Genomic DNA, 18,332 nt, shown 5'->3' on the forward strand with positions numbered 1-18,332 from the left:
TTTTTACTTTAACAGGAGACCAAGCTTGAACTTACATTTCATCGGAACTGCTACCAACTAACCTACGTGCTCCGAACTATGGAGTGGACCAATATCGATCATTTTCTATTTCTTTACATGTCGCCATTTCCCTCCCCGTCACGAGTACTAGTGGATGCTGAATTTCGATTTAAAACACATTGAAAATGTCACTGTTCATCTCAGTGACTCCGAAAAACTAGGAAGTTGACACTAGCTAGACTTACCCTCACACTAGAAAGAGCATAGTCACCAATCAGCTCATAAACGACTAAAACTACAGATTCGTCATTAATGTCGATCGTTTTCGTATGTCTGCTCCCTACCACCCCAGTGCATGAGCTGTGGGGGTCTTATTCCAACGGTAATATTTTCCAGACAGAAAGTAATACATATGCGAAAGTTGGTTAAAGGTGCTCGAGGGATTACAAAGTTATTTTGGAATATATGTACATATATACCGATTTTTATTTTGCAACTCCAATTTAAGCATATCCTTATAATAAATAGTGGCAATCTGAATACTTTGGAAATGGCTTCCGTTTTCAACTTCAGAACGGGAATTTTAGTAGGCTTTGGATTCAAACCGGCCATTTTATTAAGGGTTTTAACTCAGATTTAACTCACCAAATTGAGATTGAGTTTGACATATTCTTCTCTAAAGAAATATGAATTTCTATATTATAAAAGTTAACTTCTCCCCCCCCCCCTAAGAATGGAATTTTCGAAAAATAACTGAAACACTTATTCTATTATGTATAATTAACGCTCCACATATCGAATGTCAAAACGTAACACTCAATCATTAACACAGCCTTACCCGAACACCCTAGTAACAGGATATTGTTTTTTGTGAGTGAAGAACTTGTATTAGATTTTATCAGCACAAAGCTTTACAGTGCAATATCCAGTCTGCTGCTTCTGTACACAATCTCATATATATTTATTTCTGCTGAGCAAATGTAGTAGGGGTGAGGGAAAAATGTGGATTTGAAAAGGTGGGGGACGGTAGCTAGCTGCCACGACATGACGGCACGCCGTTTCCCCGACCTATCTTGGCACATTGAAATATTTAGAAACTAAGGGGAGACCTCCAATTTCGAAGTGGAGGGACGCCGCCCCACGCGTTCCCCCGCACTTTTACTCCTGGTAGGTATGGTACGGCAATCGAGACGGAATATTATATATCGAGACGAGACCAAGACCGAGACGGATTTCTGTATATCGAGACGAAACACAGACCGAAACAGACCTCTATAAATCGAGACGAGACTTATGTCACTCTCGTAAGTCTCAGTCTCGTTTCGAATCTTCATAATAACAATTAAAATTGCCTTTACTAAAAATTTGTTTCGTTGCTGTGTTATATAATATGGCAACGGTTGACTGATATATAGGGGCGTATTTAGGGGGTGGTTATCGGGTTCAAGCCGCTCCCGAAATAAATTAGTGATTTTTTTTCATTGAACGTACGCCTCTCCGGAAACAAAATCCACTGCTGCTGATGTATATAGCCTCCTGACCTGACACCTGACACCAACTCCCCCCTCTTTCTCTCTCTCTCTCTCTCTCTGTATATATATACAACCGCAGATCCAGGATATGATCAAGAGAGGGGCTAAACCATAGTTTGCCACTTTATCCAGCGTAAAGAGAGTAGAATTGAAGCCCATTTTATCGAGTGTATACCTGAGCGTCAAGGGAGGCTATAGCCCCTATAGCCTTCTTGGATCCGCAATAGATATATGCGACCCGTGATATATATAAATCCTAAAATTTTGTAGTAAGTTGTGTGAAATATTGCAAGGGAAATTCTTCTAGATACTCTGCAATACCACTAGATAAATAAGCAGTGCTGCCAACGCAACATAAAATTGTATTTTTCTCACATTGCAGTAGGTAATTTATCACGTATTTCTAATTTAGATATTAAATAAAACCAAAATACCACATTCATTATTCAGTGTAACAAAGGACAATACAGTATCACTAACATCATTTTGGGGATCCCTTTCTAGGTATAATTCAAATGGCATGGACGGTGCAATGTGCATCATTTGTATCTTAGCGTCAAATACTATGATCATGGTATAATGTATTTCGAATGAATAAAGGAACAAAGTTACAAGAAATGGAAAATTTAAATTTTTCTAAAGACTTTTCTTCGGAAACGTGCTGACATATGACGTTTCATCATGTAGATGCTTAGAAAAGAAAAATCTATGAAATATTTGAGTTTTACGTCCCACGATTATGCGGTTAGGCTAAAGGAGACGGTGATGATAAGAAATGAATGAAATGAAGAAAGTGGGAGGAGACGGGAGAACCCTGAGAAAACCCACGAGCACGATGTTTGTCCACCAAAAAGTCCACACTGCGCGAGCTGAGATCGAGCCAGGGACCCCAAGCACCTGAGGTGAGCTCTCTACCACTGAGCCACTGCGCCCCCATGCTTGAAATAGACTTAGCCTTAATGATCCTAATGCTATTTACAACAATTGTTATTTCAAACCGTTTCAGAGATACGAAACACATGGATAGTGATTGTTATACCACTTAAAATGACGTATTTGTGTTAAATTTTTATAATGATGGTTGCTTTCCTTTGCTTCTATAACATCAGAAGAATAGTTTTTTGATGGTTTTAATTACAACAAGTCGCAGTTATATTATTTTAACCAGTGTTGCCCACTTAAATAAGTTGCTAAATATTATTCTAAATATAGTGCAAATGACTTAGCTAAATTACAAAATATTTTAAAATTACCCGTAATTTGTTTTATGATGTAAGAATGTTTTCAAAATGTTACGTTCTTCTTAGCCTTTGTGCTAGTTATAATGTTAATGTCAGTTTTTGTTCCAGCAATACATGTAAATGCAAATTGTAACTGAAATTAAATGTAACTGATTAATTTTCAATAACACTAGTTGTTCTCCCTATTCCTTAGGGCTGGTATTCTTTAGGCCACTTTAGATTTAAACCGTGCTTAATTAAAGTGTTGATTACACCCTAATTACATTTCACTTGGTTTAGTTTGACCACCGACCACCTCAAGCGCGATCCATATAGCTATATGCAATTGTTTAAGGACCCTCCCTATCATATTGTAAGGTTCCGCATGTCTACACTTCATGCAATAACCACGTGTGAACTACTTGTGTTAATAGTAAATAAAAACAAAGAGACGACGGTCCCGAAGAGAAGTCGCCCGTCATCGTCAACAGTCTGAAGGACGAGAATCAACGAAAGAAGCAAACACTACAGAATAAGAGGGAGCTGCACGTCTCGACCAACACCAATATCCACAGGTCTGATCAAACTATCTAAAGCCCTAAGGCGCCCGGCCATTGTGTTACCCTACCCTCTCACGACGCTTGGTCAATTGAGAGACACCTAATCCTAAAGCCCTGAGAAGCACGGTCATTGGGTTCCTTCTCTCTCTCTCACGACACCCGGTCACCGAGGGAGACACCTAAATCATACAAAACTTAACCCCTCTCACGACGCCCTGTCAAGAAGAGTTACCTCACCTTAAAGCCCACGACGCTTGGTCATCGGGTTCCTACCACACTCTAACCTAAAGTATTTAAAGGGAATCTATTATGTACATACTTCTGTATTAGAGGAACTTTTTATAGTAAAAAAGGTGATGGGGAAAGTCCAAACCCCGACTACTATATTTGCTCTACCCAAGACATTTTACAATATAGTTACAGTGAATGCACTTATTCATGGACTTACAGTTAGTAATACATATTGTGTTCATTTTTGGTTTGTTTTGTTTTAGTTTAACGTCGCATGGTTATGCTACGGCGGCTAAAGGAGACATGGAGCTACTGATTATAGTGGAATCCGAACCACGTCGGTCGCTCAACTCTTGCCTTACCGGGAACCGAACTCGGGACAATGTAAATCCAAGTGAAGCGTGCTAGCCGCTAGAATAAATGGGGGTCCTCATGTTGTGTTAATGTAAATCAGTGTAGCAAGATGCGAAGATCAAAAAGTAGAGTTTCTATGCTCCGAAAGCGGCGGATTTGAACTATTTGTAGCCCAAATATATAGAAATGAATTATTTGGCAACTAATGACAGATACTAATTCTAACATGAGCTGGAAAATGTGCTGGGCGTATTGCAAGAAGAAATCATGTTCGATGAACGAAAACAATTCTAAACTGGATCTCACGAGAAAAAAAACAGCCTAGGAAACGTCCGCATAGAAGAAGGCGTGACGAAATCAAGAACCGCTGGGGAGTAACCTGGAAAAGAATTACCGAAGAAAGATAGTTGTGGAGAAGACTTAGAAAGACCTTCATCCAACAGTGGATTGATAATGGTTGATTATGATGATGGTGATGATTTTATTATATCTGAGTCACAGACTTAAACTAAACCAAGTAATTATTTCGTAATCTTACGGGAGAAGTGGAAGCCGGTTCCTTAACTAAGACCTGTAGTATTGTTTTTCAAACTGTACTAGGTAGCTAGAGACTAGTACCCTAGAAAGAAGAAATTCTATTTAAAAATATATATATATATATTCTTAACTGAATTTCGACGAAAAAGTGACAGCATAGTCTACCTCTAAAGTTCATATACAGGGTGTTTCAAAACAACACCGACAACGTTTGGGAGATGATTCCTGACACCAAGATAAGACAAAAAGTATAGACCAGCCTGGTGCACAAATGCTTCCTTTCGGAGTTATAGCCTGCCGAAAACGTGACAGAAATGAACTTTAAAGGCCCATAGCTCCAAAACTATGGGGTCTACCGTAGTCGGATCAAGACTTTACTAAGGAACGAATAATCTATGTGCTCTATCCAAAAATACATGCTTCAGAATCCTGCAGTACTTCCGAAACATCTTTTATAGAGGTAATTAGTACTTCAGATTATATGCCCGTAACCAAACTGCCTGTACAAAAATATTTGAGTGAGTACGTTAAAATTAGGCGAGAGAGCAAAATAGATACAGATAGCTGGAATTACTTATATACTTATATAGTAGGTAGAAGTTAGTATATAATAGTAAGTTAGTTTATAATAGTTACCTATCTAACTCTGAATGGATAGATAGAAGTTAGCTTGATCGAATGCTTCAGAAATACAAAATTGTGTAGTTATTATGGTGATGCTTGTTATATAAAGGAACAAAAGTGTGCAGTAAGTAACTGAGAATACGTTAATCTTTTAACTATTATTATATAGGCAGAATTATCTACTATATACGTAAACCTAGTGTGCTATGTAAACAAACCAAGTCCGGCGTGCAAGTGTTACCAACCTACTTTAATCTTCTGAGCATTATTGAGATATCAAACTTTCGACATGAGTTGTGGAGAATGTCAGAAACCTGTCCCTCGGGAAGAAGCATTAAGTAAAATTTAGTGTGGAATATACTTTAACTTCTGCCACCCTAAATATGTTCATTTAAAAGGAACGGATATTGAGTATTTTAGAAATGAAAAACAGTTATGGTTTTGTCAAATTTGCCAAAAGAAAAGACTTTCTAGTACGCATAGTGATACATCCGAGTGAGTGTCTCCATCTTTCGTTGAAATCTAATCACCTCTTCAAAGTTTGAAAACTGAAATCGGCGAATTAAAGAAACATAATAGTGAAAGGGAAAAAGAGCTAGGGAAATCGTTGGATCTTGCGCACGAAAAGCTTGATGAGACCACGGTGACAATCAGAAAGGAATGCGAGAAAATAAATGAGTGTAGTGAGTGCGTGAAAATAATAGAACAGTTGAAAGACGAAAATTTGCAGCTTAAAAAACAACTAAAAGGTACTCAAAATGAAGAAGAAGAACTTGAACAGTAAGGTAGAAGAAATGTAATTGAAATATACGCTACACCGGAAAAGCAGAATGAAGACACGTATGAAATTGAAAAGCATCGTATTGGTAGGGTATTAGATGTAGATATTACGCGTGAATCAATTGATGTCTGTCATAGGCTTAAAAAACTCCCTCATCAAACAGCTGGAGGTATTATTGTCAAGTTTGTAAGAAGCGAAGACAAAGATAAATTCCTTGCGAGGAGAAAAGTAAAATGTAACTTGAATGTAAATCAATTGGGTTATATGAGCGAAAGTATAGTTTATATTAAACTACCTATCGTAAAAAGATTTTTGGACATGCTAGGAAAGTGAAACAGAAAACAATTATGCTTATTTATGAGTTGACAATATTGGGCGAATTCTTTTGAGAAAAAATCAAGGGGTTCCTGTAATTCAATTTAAAACTATGGAAGATGTTGCAGCATTGTCATAAGCCAAGGAACTGAGAAAATTTTTGAACACATGTTTAAAGTCATGTATACGGATAAGATAAATAAATTAAATATATATAATCAAAATGCTAGGGGTTTAAGAACGAAAACTTATGATTTATATTTAAGTACTATAGACTGTGATTTTGATATAATTATTAGGACAGAAACTTGGCTTCAAAGTGAAATTATTGGTTCTGAAATATTTCAAGTAATTATAAAACATTTAGAAAGGACAGGGTAGGCAAAAGAGGTGGTGGAATACTTATAGCAGGTAAAAATCATTTGGTTACAACCAATATAAAAATAGAAAATGATCCTGAGAACTTATGTGCTAAAGTGAATGCATATGGCGAAACTCTTTATACAGTAACTATATATATTACGCCTCGTTCACTTTTAAGCCATTATTCAGATTTTTATAAAATATTTGAAGAAAATTTTTCTTCAACGGAAAATAATATTTTGGTAGCTGGTGACTTTAATATGCCATTAATTAGTGGTACGGATTATGATCTTTTGAATGTGGATATGTAATGTAGATCTTTTGCTAATTTTGTAAGCTTACATAATATGTTCTGTAAATAATATAAAAAACTGAAATTCTAGAACATTAGATTTAGTCGATAGTAATATTGGAAATGATATTGTGGTACAAAGATGCGAATTACCACTTATAAAAGAAGTTTTGCATCATCCTGCACTAGAAATAATTATTCCATTCTGGGATCATGGCCGTATGCTGAAAAATGAAGTACATGTTATTTTCAATTTTCATAAAGCTGATTTTTTAAGAATGTATCAATTAATTTCAGATAAAGATTGGACTATCTTAAGACAATTTGACAACATCGAAGGTGCAACAGAAACTTTTTATACGATAATGCGTGAAATAATTACTAATACTGTACCTAAGAAACGAGAATGTAGTGTTAAAAAGTATCCATCTTGGTTTACTAAAGAAATACTCGGTATGTTAAAATTAAAGGAGTATTATAGAAAACATATGAAAGGCTCTGTATATAATGGTGATATGTATAAAATAATGAGAAGGGATTCAAACAAAATGATACGTAAAGCGTATGAATACTATGTTAAAGAAAGTGTGAATGGAATTAAAGAAAATATTAGGTCATTTTGGTCTTTTATAAAAGGTAAAAGAAATAGCAGTAATTCTAGTAATAATGTTAATGACGTTGAATGGTGCTATACTGGAAAGAAACGAGCAAGTAGCTGATGGTTTCGTAAATTATTTCCGTAATAAAATGTAGCATCATATAACTGTTCTGACTCAATACAAATGGAAGTAAGTAATACTTTGGTAATGGATAAAATCTCAGATGAGAAATATAAAAGAGACACTAAAAAATTAAAACCCAAGAGAGCATGTGGATCGGACGGAATTCCTTCATATCTGAAAAAGCATATTCCGAAATTTTACATGAGCCATTGATTACATTATTTAACTTAGTACTTAAACCACAAACATTTCCCAATATTTGGAAAACAACTAGGGTATCAGCAATTTTTACAAGTGCGGATAATAGTAAAGTGGAAAATTATCGACCAATAGCCATAGTTTGTGCACCGGTGAAACTTCTTGAACAAATATTATATGATCGTATTTTCAATCACATAAAGAGCTACATTTGTGAAAATCAACATGGATTCTATCCTGGTCGCTCAACAGGAACAAATTTACTTAATTTTACCCAATTTGTTCACGAGGTTATTCATAATCGCAATCGAGTAGATGTAATATATATTAATTTTACAAAGGCCTTTGACATGATTAATCATGATATACTTCTTACAAAACTTTCGACCTTAGCATTTTCGTTAGAGTTACTCAAATTTTTTATATCATACTTGAGTCAAAGCAAGCAATATGTAAGTTTTCAACAATCAAAATCATTTTGCTATAATATGAATTTCGAAGTACCACAAGGCTCAAACTTGGGGCCCTTAATATTCCTACTCTTTATAAATGATCTGCCAAGGTTCGTTAAGAAGTCAAAATGTATATTGTATGTAGATGACGTTAAATTGTATAAAGAAAATTGGAATATGCGTCAGTGATCTGGGCAGCTAAATGTAAAACTTAAGAAAACCAGATAGAAGCAATACAAAAAAGATTCCTAAGGTACTTATAAGAAAACAGGGCAGTCTGCTCTTGTAAATAGAATATCTTACTCTAACTTGTTAAGTGAATTTAGTTATATTAAACGTTCTGCTAGATGTATAATTGCAAAAGAAATATGTCTACACAAACTAGTTAATGACATAATTGATAATAGTGAATTTTTACAATACATTAAATTTAATATTAGTGACAAAACATTAAGAAAAGGAAATCTGTTGTAGTATAAAACATCCAAAACAAAAAAACGTAAATAATTCACCGTTGGTTAGAATGTGTAAGATGTATAATAATATAGCACAAAGTGTAGAAGAATTTGATCTTAATCTTAACCAGCAAGCGTTTATAAAATTAATCAAAAATATTTTTTACTGAATAATGGTACAGAATAAAATAAATATAGGCGTAATTATGGACTTTACCTATGTATTGATGTCTTCTTGCTTGCAAGTATATGTGCATGTGCTTATATATGTATGTATTCATATAAAACCTATATACCTGTGTATGTGTATCTGGAAATATTCAGAAACATAAACCATAACTATTGAGTATTGCGATATTTTTTCTAACTTTCTCAATCTGAGGGGAATGTTTCTTGCGATTTTTGTGGGTTTTTTGTATTTTTATTTTCATTTTTTTTCTTTTTAATACTATCATTTTTTAATGTTTATCATTTAATAAACTAGTAATTATTTCTTTAATGTGTATATTAGATCGTAAGAGCCTTCAGTAAATGGAGAATGTTTTCTCTGTTGAATGTAAATAAATAAATAAATACTGTAATATGTATGTCTATGTTTCGCAAGTTTTCAATCAATATAAAATTTCACCTTAATAAAGTCACGATTAGTTTCTTCGAATAAAGATCACATGCACCGGTGAGTGCTCAGGAATAAGCTTAATCTATGTTACGGCACTGGTTATATGCTTATGTAATAAATTACGACTTTATGAACTTTTATAAGAAACAGAATATACCTAAAGTGAGACGCAAACTATGGAAACATCGAAGTTTGAATCTAACTTGTTTGGTGATCCAACCCGAGACCATACAATCCAAAGATGTGTGTCGTAGCTCCCACAACAAGGTTCAAGAAGTTCGTGTTGTAAAGTGTCAATTAACCACGGAGATGTGAAACGGTAATAAAGCATTCGACAATTTGAAACAAAATATATTGTACTAATAATTTATCCTATTTTTAAGATAATTAACGTTATATTCTGTTTTTTAAAATGAGAGTCAAAGCAGAATGTATTGGATAATAAATGACAAATGGTAAAATTTCAATTCGGTACGATTAAATACACTCGTGCTGCTATGTGTTGCGTTATCTGTTAGGGGGTATTGAACAATTCTGATCAAAGGGAGGAAATAAATGACTGTATAATACTGGAGTTAACTTAAAAGAGTTTAATTGTATAGGCAGTACTGAGGCTATATGAGTCAAATTCTAATGCTGAAAGTGAAATATGGGTTACTAGTAGGGTTTTACCCCAGGTATGATATACCCACTGATGATTGAACCTGGAACACACCCATGTAAAGCATGAGCGCTAACAAATTAGCTATGAAGAGGTATGCCACACAATAATTCTGAGTCAAAAATGCAGGCAAAAAATAAGAAGCGGAAACGACAGACTGTACAATAATAATACTTTCACAATTTTAATTACACACTATTTTTTCGAGACTTTCGAACGATACCGAGATTTGGTCTTCGAGATCGAGAGAAGACTCTGCTGACCAAGACCGAGACGGCGATTTTTGCCTCGAGACGAGACCGAGACTTCTTTTTATCAACCGAGACGAGACCGAGACTTTACAAAATCTCGTCTCGTCTCGTCTCGTCTCGATGCAATCCCTATAAGGATTAACATTACATTCAGAAAAAAGTAGAACATAAAACAAGGACGAAATCTACGATGTATTTTCTTGAATTAAGGTGGATCACTAGGTGTTCTCGGTGCTATGCTAAACGCTGCTTGAATAGTGCGACATTGCCAGATACTGTCGAGTGTTTACTGATGCCAGATAATAAAGAGAGTAATCATGGAATTATGCTTAGAAACTTACTGGAAAACTAAGTTTTCGACTCTTACCGCGATTCCGCTTCTCGAACTGCAGCGCTAGAATCTAGGAATTTTCTTATTGTGATTAATACAGTAAACATACAAATTTGGCAACTACGCATTATGGCGTCCTGCGCAAATTTCGTCTCAAAATATATTTCCTTAAATGTAAATTAACATTTAAATAAAATATGAAACATAACACGAAAAACGGTCAAACAATATATCTATTCCGTGATAAGATTGTTACCTTAAAATACTTCACACATACAAATAAACATTTCATAAAACCGAGTACTTCTAGTAAGATCTACCAGAAAGCGCCATCTTGTGTGATCATCGTAAAACGAATCAAATATTTTTCTTTTACTTGTTACACTTTTCGGTATCAGGAGACACAACCAAATGAATCAGTGTCTTGTGCTGTAGCTGAAAGAATACTCTATCCAAAAGTACAATATTTATAACATGTAACGCTTCATTGCGCAGTAGTTAAGGGAATGAGCTAAAATATGTACTCACATCCGAGTGGTGATCCACCTTAAACATTAAGTTTCATTTTAACACAAACTTTTCACAAAGGCTAATGAACCAAACTATAAATGTATAAACAAGACTAGAAAGCCAGGCACGCGATGGAACGTGTATTGTATATTAACAGATTTGTCGAATTTGCAGACTGCAGTCCACTGGCACTCCTACCGTTGTAAACTAGATTTATCACGGGATCCTCCTTCTGTTTAGTACCTAACATGGACATCTGGTACTGGTATTACCGTCCATTTAGGCATTTGGTATCATTTCTTCGTTGGGATGCCAACAACAAGTTTATAAGACACTGATTCGAACAGGTAGTGATACAAATATAAAATATCTCAGTCTAGGTGGATGAGATTTCAAATTGAATTTCATGAGTTGCATGTGTAGTGATCTTTAAAAGGGATATACTTTATTTTCTATTTAACTGTGACTTGTACAACCAACGAACTATCCCTTTCGCACAGTGCAGTACATGTTACCATAATAGTCGTGAAACAAATAAAAAAAAGTTAAAACACACATATAACTCAATACAATATTCTCGATTGATATATGCTTTCACATTTGTTAGAAGGTGTAATTAAAAACAGCAAACATTGTTTCTGCTTTGAGAAGACCAAACATGGTTTCGCTTATAAAACTGCAAACACGGTTTCGGGCGGCTTTCGTTTTCGAAAAGGGCTTTTGCGGTTCTGAAAATCCGCTTTTGCGGTTTCGTTTTCGAAAACCGCATTTGAAAAAAGTATAAGCCAAAATTTAGAACTATTGCTTATAATAATCCTAATTTGGAGCTACTAGACTATATAAAATAATTTTGAATATTTTAGAACTATCACCCATTTTCTCTCATCGGAGGGGAGTTCTTTAATGTGACAAGTTTCTCGTTTATTTATTTCTTATAGTTGTCTTTATATGTGGAGATTAACATACATAGACAATTGCAAGGATTGATGAGATTCATAGTTCGTGGTAAAGATATGGGAGCATAATTTTCCCATTAGGATATAACTAACTAACTAACTCTATGGCCTATGGAACCCAGAGGTTCAGTGCCGCGTTCACAAAAGCTCTCCACTGACTTCTATCTTTAGCTAATTGCATCCAGTTTCTACTTTGTATTCCTATCTCTGCGAGATCCATCTTAATATTATCCTCCCATCTGCGCCTAGGTCTTCCTAATGGTCGTTTTCCTATGGGTCTACCAGTCAAGACTTTGAAAGCGTTTCTACTTTCTTCCATTCTAGCTACATGACCTGCCCACCTAAGCCTCCTAGACTTGACGACCCTAACAATGTTGGGTAAACCGTATAAACTATGTAGTTCCTCGTTATGAAGCTTCCGCCATTCCCCATTCTCGTTCCTCTTGGGTCCGAATATTCTTCTCAGGATCTTGTTCTCAAATACTTTCAGTCTATGTTCTTCCCTCAGAGTAAGCGACCATGTTTCGCAACCATACAGAACAACAGGCATGATTATCGTTTTATATATTTTAAGCTTCAAATTTCTCGACAGAATTCGCGACGACAAGAGATTTTGAACCGAATAGTAACACGAATTCCCTGCTTTTAGTCGACATTTAATTTCTTCGTGAATATGATTTTCGTCTGTTAATATTGATCCTAAATATTTGAAAGTATCCACTTTATCAAAAGTATTATTTAATATTTTAACGCCTCCACAATTTACCGTATTACGGTCCCGACGCACTTCCATGTATTTAGTTTTCTCTGCATTTACTTCTAAACCCATGTCCCTGCAAGCGTTTAATAATATCTCTGCATTTATTTCTACTGTTCTCCTATCATCCCCTATTAAATTTACATCATCAGCATATGCCATAACCTGGTGAATGCCGTTCAACTCTAGGCCCTGGTTGCTATCTTTGATTTTCCTTATGGCGTATTCCAGCACAAAGTTAAATAATAATGGCGACAACGCATCTCCTTCTTTCAGGCCATTTTCGACGTGGAAGCTCGTGGACAAAAATTTTCCTACCCGGACTTTACTTTGGGATTCACTTAAACATATCTTAATTAATCTAATTAGCTTTCTCGGTATTCCAAGCTCTGTAAGAACGTTGTATAATGTTTCTCTCCTAACCGAGTCGTAAGCCTTTCTAAAATCAATAAATAGTTGATGTACCGGGGTATTGTATTCCCACTTCTTTTCGAGTATTTGGCGAATGGTAAATATTTGGTCGATAGTTGATCGATTTCGTCTAAATCCGCACTGATAATCTCCAATAATTTCATCTGCGTATGGGGTCAATCTTGCTAACAGAATATTTGAAAGGATTTTATAGGATGTTGGCAGAAGAGAAATGCCTCGATAATTATTACAGTCAGTTTTGTCGCCTTTCTTGTGAATTGGAACAATGATTGACTCTTTCCACTCTTGTGGCAATTCTTCCTTGTTCCAGATAAGGAGAATGAGTTTCTGTACAATGTTCCACAATTTTTCGCCTCCAGCTAAAATTAACTCAGCCGGAATTTCATCTACACCCGGAGATTTGTGTTTCTTTAATTTCTTTATAGCGGCTTCCACTTCTATTCGATTGGATTCTGGAAGATACGGTTCTGCGGTGTGTATCTCCTTTTCTCCACGCACATTAGTTTTTGGCTGCGTGTTCAGCAAATCGTCAAAGAAATCTTTCCATCTATTTAAGAGGCTATCCGTGTCAGTAGAACTGTTCCGTCAGATTTCTTTAATATATAAGCACGAGGTTGATAGCCTTTTTTAAATTCGCTGATCCCCTTATACATGTCCCGAATATTTTTATTTTTACTATTATCTTCAAGTTCCTTAATTTTAGCTTTCAAAAAATCCCGTTTCTTTGTTCTAAAAGTTTTGGAAGTTTCCCGCCTGATATCTGCGAAATTTTGTGTAGTTATTTCATTCGGATTTTGTAGCCACCGTAATTTTGCCTGTTTTCCCTTCTCTACTAGTTTAATGCATTCTTGGTCGAACCATGGTTTGTTCCTACGTATTTCCGCGTGTCCCAATTTTTCTATTGCTGAACTTTTAATGCTATCTCTAATTTCAATCCAAGTATCCTCAACACTAGTGCACTCCGAGTCTTCTAAAACCGAGAATCTATTCGAAACTTCAATCTGGTATTCCTCTCTTACCTGGCTCTCTTCTAATTTCTTTAAATTAAATCTCTCCGTTTTCGGACATTGAGTATTACCTTTATTCACCGATATTCTCTCCCGTATTATCGCTGCTACCAGGTAGTGATCAGTGTCACAATCAGCCCCTCTAAACGACCGGACGTCAATTATGCTAGATTGTCTTCTTCTATCTACTAAAACGTGATCAATTTGATTATGTGTTTTTCCGTCTGGTGATGTCCAAGTGTATTTATGAACGTCGCGATGTGGGAATTTTGTACTCTTCACAATTAAGTTTTTGGATGTTGCAAAGTTCACGAGTCTAACACCGTTGTCATTACTTTCCTTATGCAAACTTTCGTTCCCTATAATCGGTTTGAAAATATCCTCTCGTCCTACCTTCGCATTGAAATCCCCTAATAGAATCTTCATATGGTATCGCGGGAGTTGGTCAAATATCCGTTCCACTTCTTCGTAAAAACTATCTTTTATATCGTCACCCTTATCTTTAGTTGGAGCATGATCATTTAAAACAATAATATCACACCACCGTCCCTTAAGAGTAATAAAAGAAAGTCTGTCAGTAACAAATTCAACCCGTTTAATTGCTGGTAATATTCGTTTGTGAACGAAAAACCCTGTTCCTAACTGGTGATTTTTATTTCCTTCCCGTAAAAGAACGTAAAATTTCCGGAATTCTGAGATCCAGTTCCTTCCCACCTAACTTCCTGAACTCCTACTAAGTCCATCCTGTATTTCTCTAACTCACTCGTTACAGATTTTAACGCGCCTGCCCTATAAAGACTTCTAATATTCCATGTTCCAAATCTCATGTCCATTTTCTTTTGCTGATGTCGTGCCAAGTTATCAGTCCTTGTCCGAGGCTTTTGTGAATGTTTCTGAACAAGTACCTTTTTTTTACAGGATGAGGGTGTTAGCCTTACCCAAACCCCCAAGCTGGAGGACCACTCCTAGTCGTCTGTCCGCGACTGCTTATTCAGTATATTCGCAGCTAACCTCTATATCTAGAGGCCTTCTCCTCGATCCGCAACCTGAGGACGCGCCATGCCGTGGTGACAGGAACCCACGTTACACGGCCCATTAGCATATATATTTCCAAAAATTCTCTCCCTTGATTTTGTGAGAAATTCATGTATAAATTTCATGTTGGGACGTACCATAGTATGACATATCCGATGAAAACCATCTTCTACTGTATTTTAGAATAGTAAAAGTATGGCAACATCTCCGTTTCCCCACCTACATACATACGAATTTAATAATTATAGCACTTGCAATTTTGTGTCACTTTTATTTTACAATTTGTGTTAGTTTTATTTGTTCGTTTCTCGTCCAAATATCAAGAAAACAATTAATCAAGTATTTTAAATTAGAACTCGAAATACCGAAGTCATACCACTAATATTAGAAGTTTCAATAAATATGAACAAATTATTAAAATAATTCTGACCTCCTTTCCCTTATCCTTCTCATCCTACATTTTTGTTCTTTCTACGTCAAGTATTTAAAAAATCCTGAAACAATTTACACACCATCTTAAATGACAAATCCAAATAGCATATTTCATAGCTTTAACCTTTGTATATTACAAAGTGTATATATTTAATTTACTAACTGCAACTTATATTTTCTTAATTCATGAAACATTATTTGTACAACTTTGCTATTGTTTCGCTGTCAAAACTCTCACACAAAAAGGAAAGAACTTTCTAACAGTATTTGGTATCAATCATAAGTTAGGAAAATGTTAAAACTATTATTGGTAACCTTTATTCAAACTAGTTTCTGGATATTATAACGATTATTTTCATACAATGGCTTATGTTTATTGTTCATAATTATTCTGACAGATTCAGCCGTGCTAACTTTCAGTGTGTGTTCACGTTTAAAATTTTGATTTTTGATGATCTTGATTGTAGTACTAAAACTTAGTTTTATGATAACAATAGCTTATTCATTGCTACTTACTAAAAGTGTTTGTAGAAGTTTGTGAGATGGTAGTAGCTGTACTTGACGTTCCCTTAGTTGTAGTATGTTCAGTTGTTGATTGTGTTTTATCTGTAAATAAACGATGATGTTATTTGCATGGAAATCATGAAACTAGTACTATGTCGATCAAATTAAAGCTGTTCCTATTATACTCATTAAATTGCCATCCATAACGCGAATGATAGGTATATTTTTAAGATTGCTAGTTTAAACAAAATTATCGAGACAAGAAGCAAAATAGAAATTGTAAATTAAATAACAGTATTATTAGATTGAACAGATTTTACTTCCACTTTTTACGCTCTCCTCTCATCAAAGTTCAATGCTGATTAATTAATCGATTTTTTATGCATTTTTTAAGTAAAGCTGGAGTCGTCCGTCCGTCTCTTCCCTCTGTCGCATCGTTACTGATTTGAATACCTAAAAGTGTTCCTTGGAGAACAACATTCAAGCTCTGATGGCGAAATGAATTGACTTATCCTAGGATGGTCTTGGAATAGAAATAAGTCCTTCTAGACCCTAGCTTTATAATATTAATTAAATGATGGGATAAATTTAGGAATGTAACAATTGTGCATGACGGAAGGAAAATTCTGCTTCCGTATTTTGATATTTGTTCTTTTGTTTTAAAATTCAAAAGTAAAATGCTTCTTGTAACAATACAATATCATCCGTCAATTAGTCTCAAGACTTGAGTACTACTGTCCGCTGTCTATGAAAGTCAAATGGAAATTAACAATCACTGAGAACCATAAATGTTTGGAAAAGATAACTTTCACATGTGAGGAGAAAGTAAAGGTAAAATCTGTAATATTCAAGTCTTTAAAACGCGCTGCCCAACCAAATATCTGTCTTCTACCTGAAAACAAGGGATTACTTCATTTCAAGAGAATGATCAGTCCCTATATTTATTCCCTCCCAGAATCTGGACCTAGTTAATCCTCTACCGTGTACCCAAAGCCAATATGCCGTAAATATGCAATTATTGATATATTATTACTATCTTTTGATATCCTTTGAGCACTTTGAAACACAATATTTTGTGAATGACTGGGCGCGCATTCTCGATAAATATGCTCTCGAAACGGTTAAATGGAAAATCTAAACTGTCCCTAATCTTGATTGTATTTAACAATAAAGTTTAGAAAAAATTCAATATATCGTAACGAAAGGAAGCACAATGTGTTAAAACCAATAGAAGGATATAAAAATCTCACTACCTGTACTTACCGAATAAAGTTGAATTTGACTTTGCGTGGTTTCCTGTGTGATCATCAGTAGGTGTTTTAGAGTCTGAAATACCATGCTTTACTCCCCGTAGTTGTCCTGCGTCAGGGTTTGCTGAGCGCTCAACAGGATGAGCAAGTGAGATGCATTTGGCATTTGTGTAAATTACAATCGCAATCACGCTTATTACTAGTGCATTAGTTAAAGTCATTTTTCCCTGAAACAAAAAAAAATTAATAAATAAAAAAAAATTAGGATGTTTCACATGAAGAGTCAATGCAAGTATTTTACGGCTCTGGTTATATTATACTCTGGTTATACACTGTGTGAAATAATAACTAAATGATAATACCAGGTATCAATTGAAAACGAAGCAGTACAAAGGAGCAAGCACTATCGATTAAATTCTGCAGAAGAGGCAATTTTAAAACCTGTAGTTCGGGTCGCACATTTCTATGTTTCATACCGCATAAGCTCACACCAGATCAAAACTAGTTTCTTTTACCCTGTCACGCTTACCCATATCGTCTGACAAACATGAATTTTGGTTCCCCTTTCCAACATCACTCTTACATACGGATACATAGAATATTTGAAAATATATCTAGAGAAGTAATTTTAACTTACATTACAGCTTTATGGTTTTTAAAGCACTTCGTTACATTTATCTGAATTTGTCAGATAAGTAATATGTATTTTTGAGTAATATGAAATCGAAAGAGGATCATTTTTATTCGATAGAGAATCTCTAATAATTTATTGAAGAATAAACATAAATGAAATCTTTGTAGAGTTCGTAAAACCAATTAGTTATGTCAAGTTAACAAGACCTGCTGCACCATTGTCTCATTTTACAAGTACAAAGGTGCATTTCATCAAGGTGCTCATTACGAGAGTAAGCCGACTATAGAATACAATCAAATATCTAATGCAATTTTTGT

The 18,332-nt window shown here is 35.1% G+C and overlaps 1 protein-coding gene across 32 annotated transcripts in view; it reads right to left on the minus strand.

Moving 5' to 3' along the window:
• LOC145680788 (uncharacterized) overlaps nucleotides 1-18,332 on the minus strand; it is a 246,679-nt gene that overhangs the window by 210,923 nt on the left and 17,424 nt on the right. For 31 of the 32 annotated variants that reach the window (XM_081751808.1, XM_081751806.1, XM_081751805.1 and 28 more), the window contains exons 2-3: nucleotides 17,395-17,608; nucleotides 16,144-16,233 (exon numbers count right to left, since the gene is read on the minus strand). In XM_081751808.1, coding sequence (XP_081607934.1) covers nucleotides 16,144-16,233; nucleotides 17,395-17,602 — 298 coding nt within the window. In that variant the 5' untranslated portion in view covers nucleotides 17,603-17,608. The remainder of the gene's footprint in view (nucleotides 1-16,143; nucleotides 16,234-17,394; nucleotides 17,609-18,332) is intronic. The other variant, XM_081751809.1, reaches the window with a different exon arrangement.

Source organism: Thermobia domestica, chromosome 3, assembly GCF_964235325.1.
Source record: "Thermobia domestica chromosome 3, izTheDome1.hap1.1, whole genome shotgun sequence".
Classification (NCBI taxonomy): domain Eukaryota; kingdom Metazoa; phylum Arthropoda; class Insecta; order Zygentoma; family Lepismatidae; genus Thermobia; species Thermobia domestica.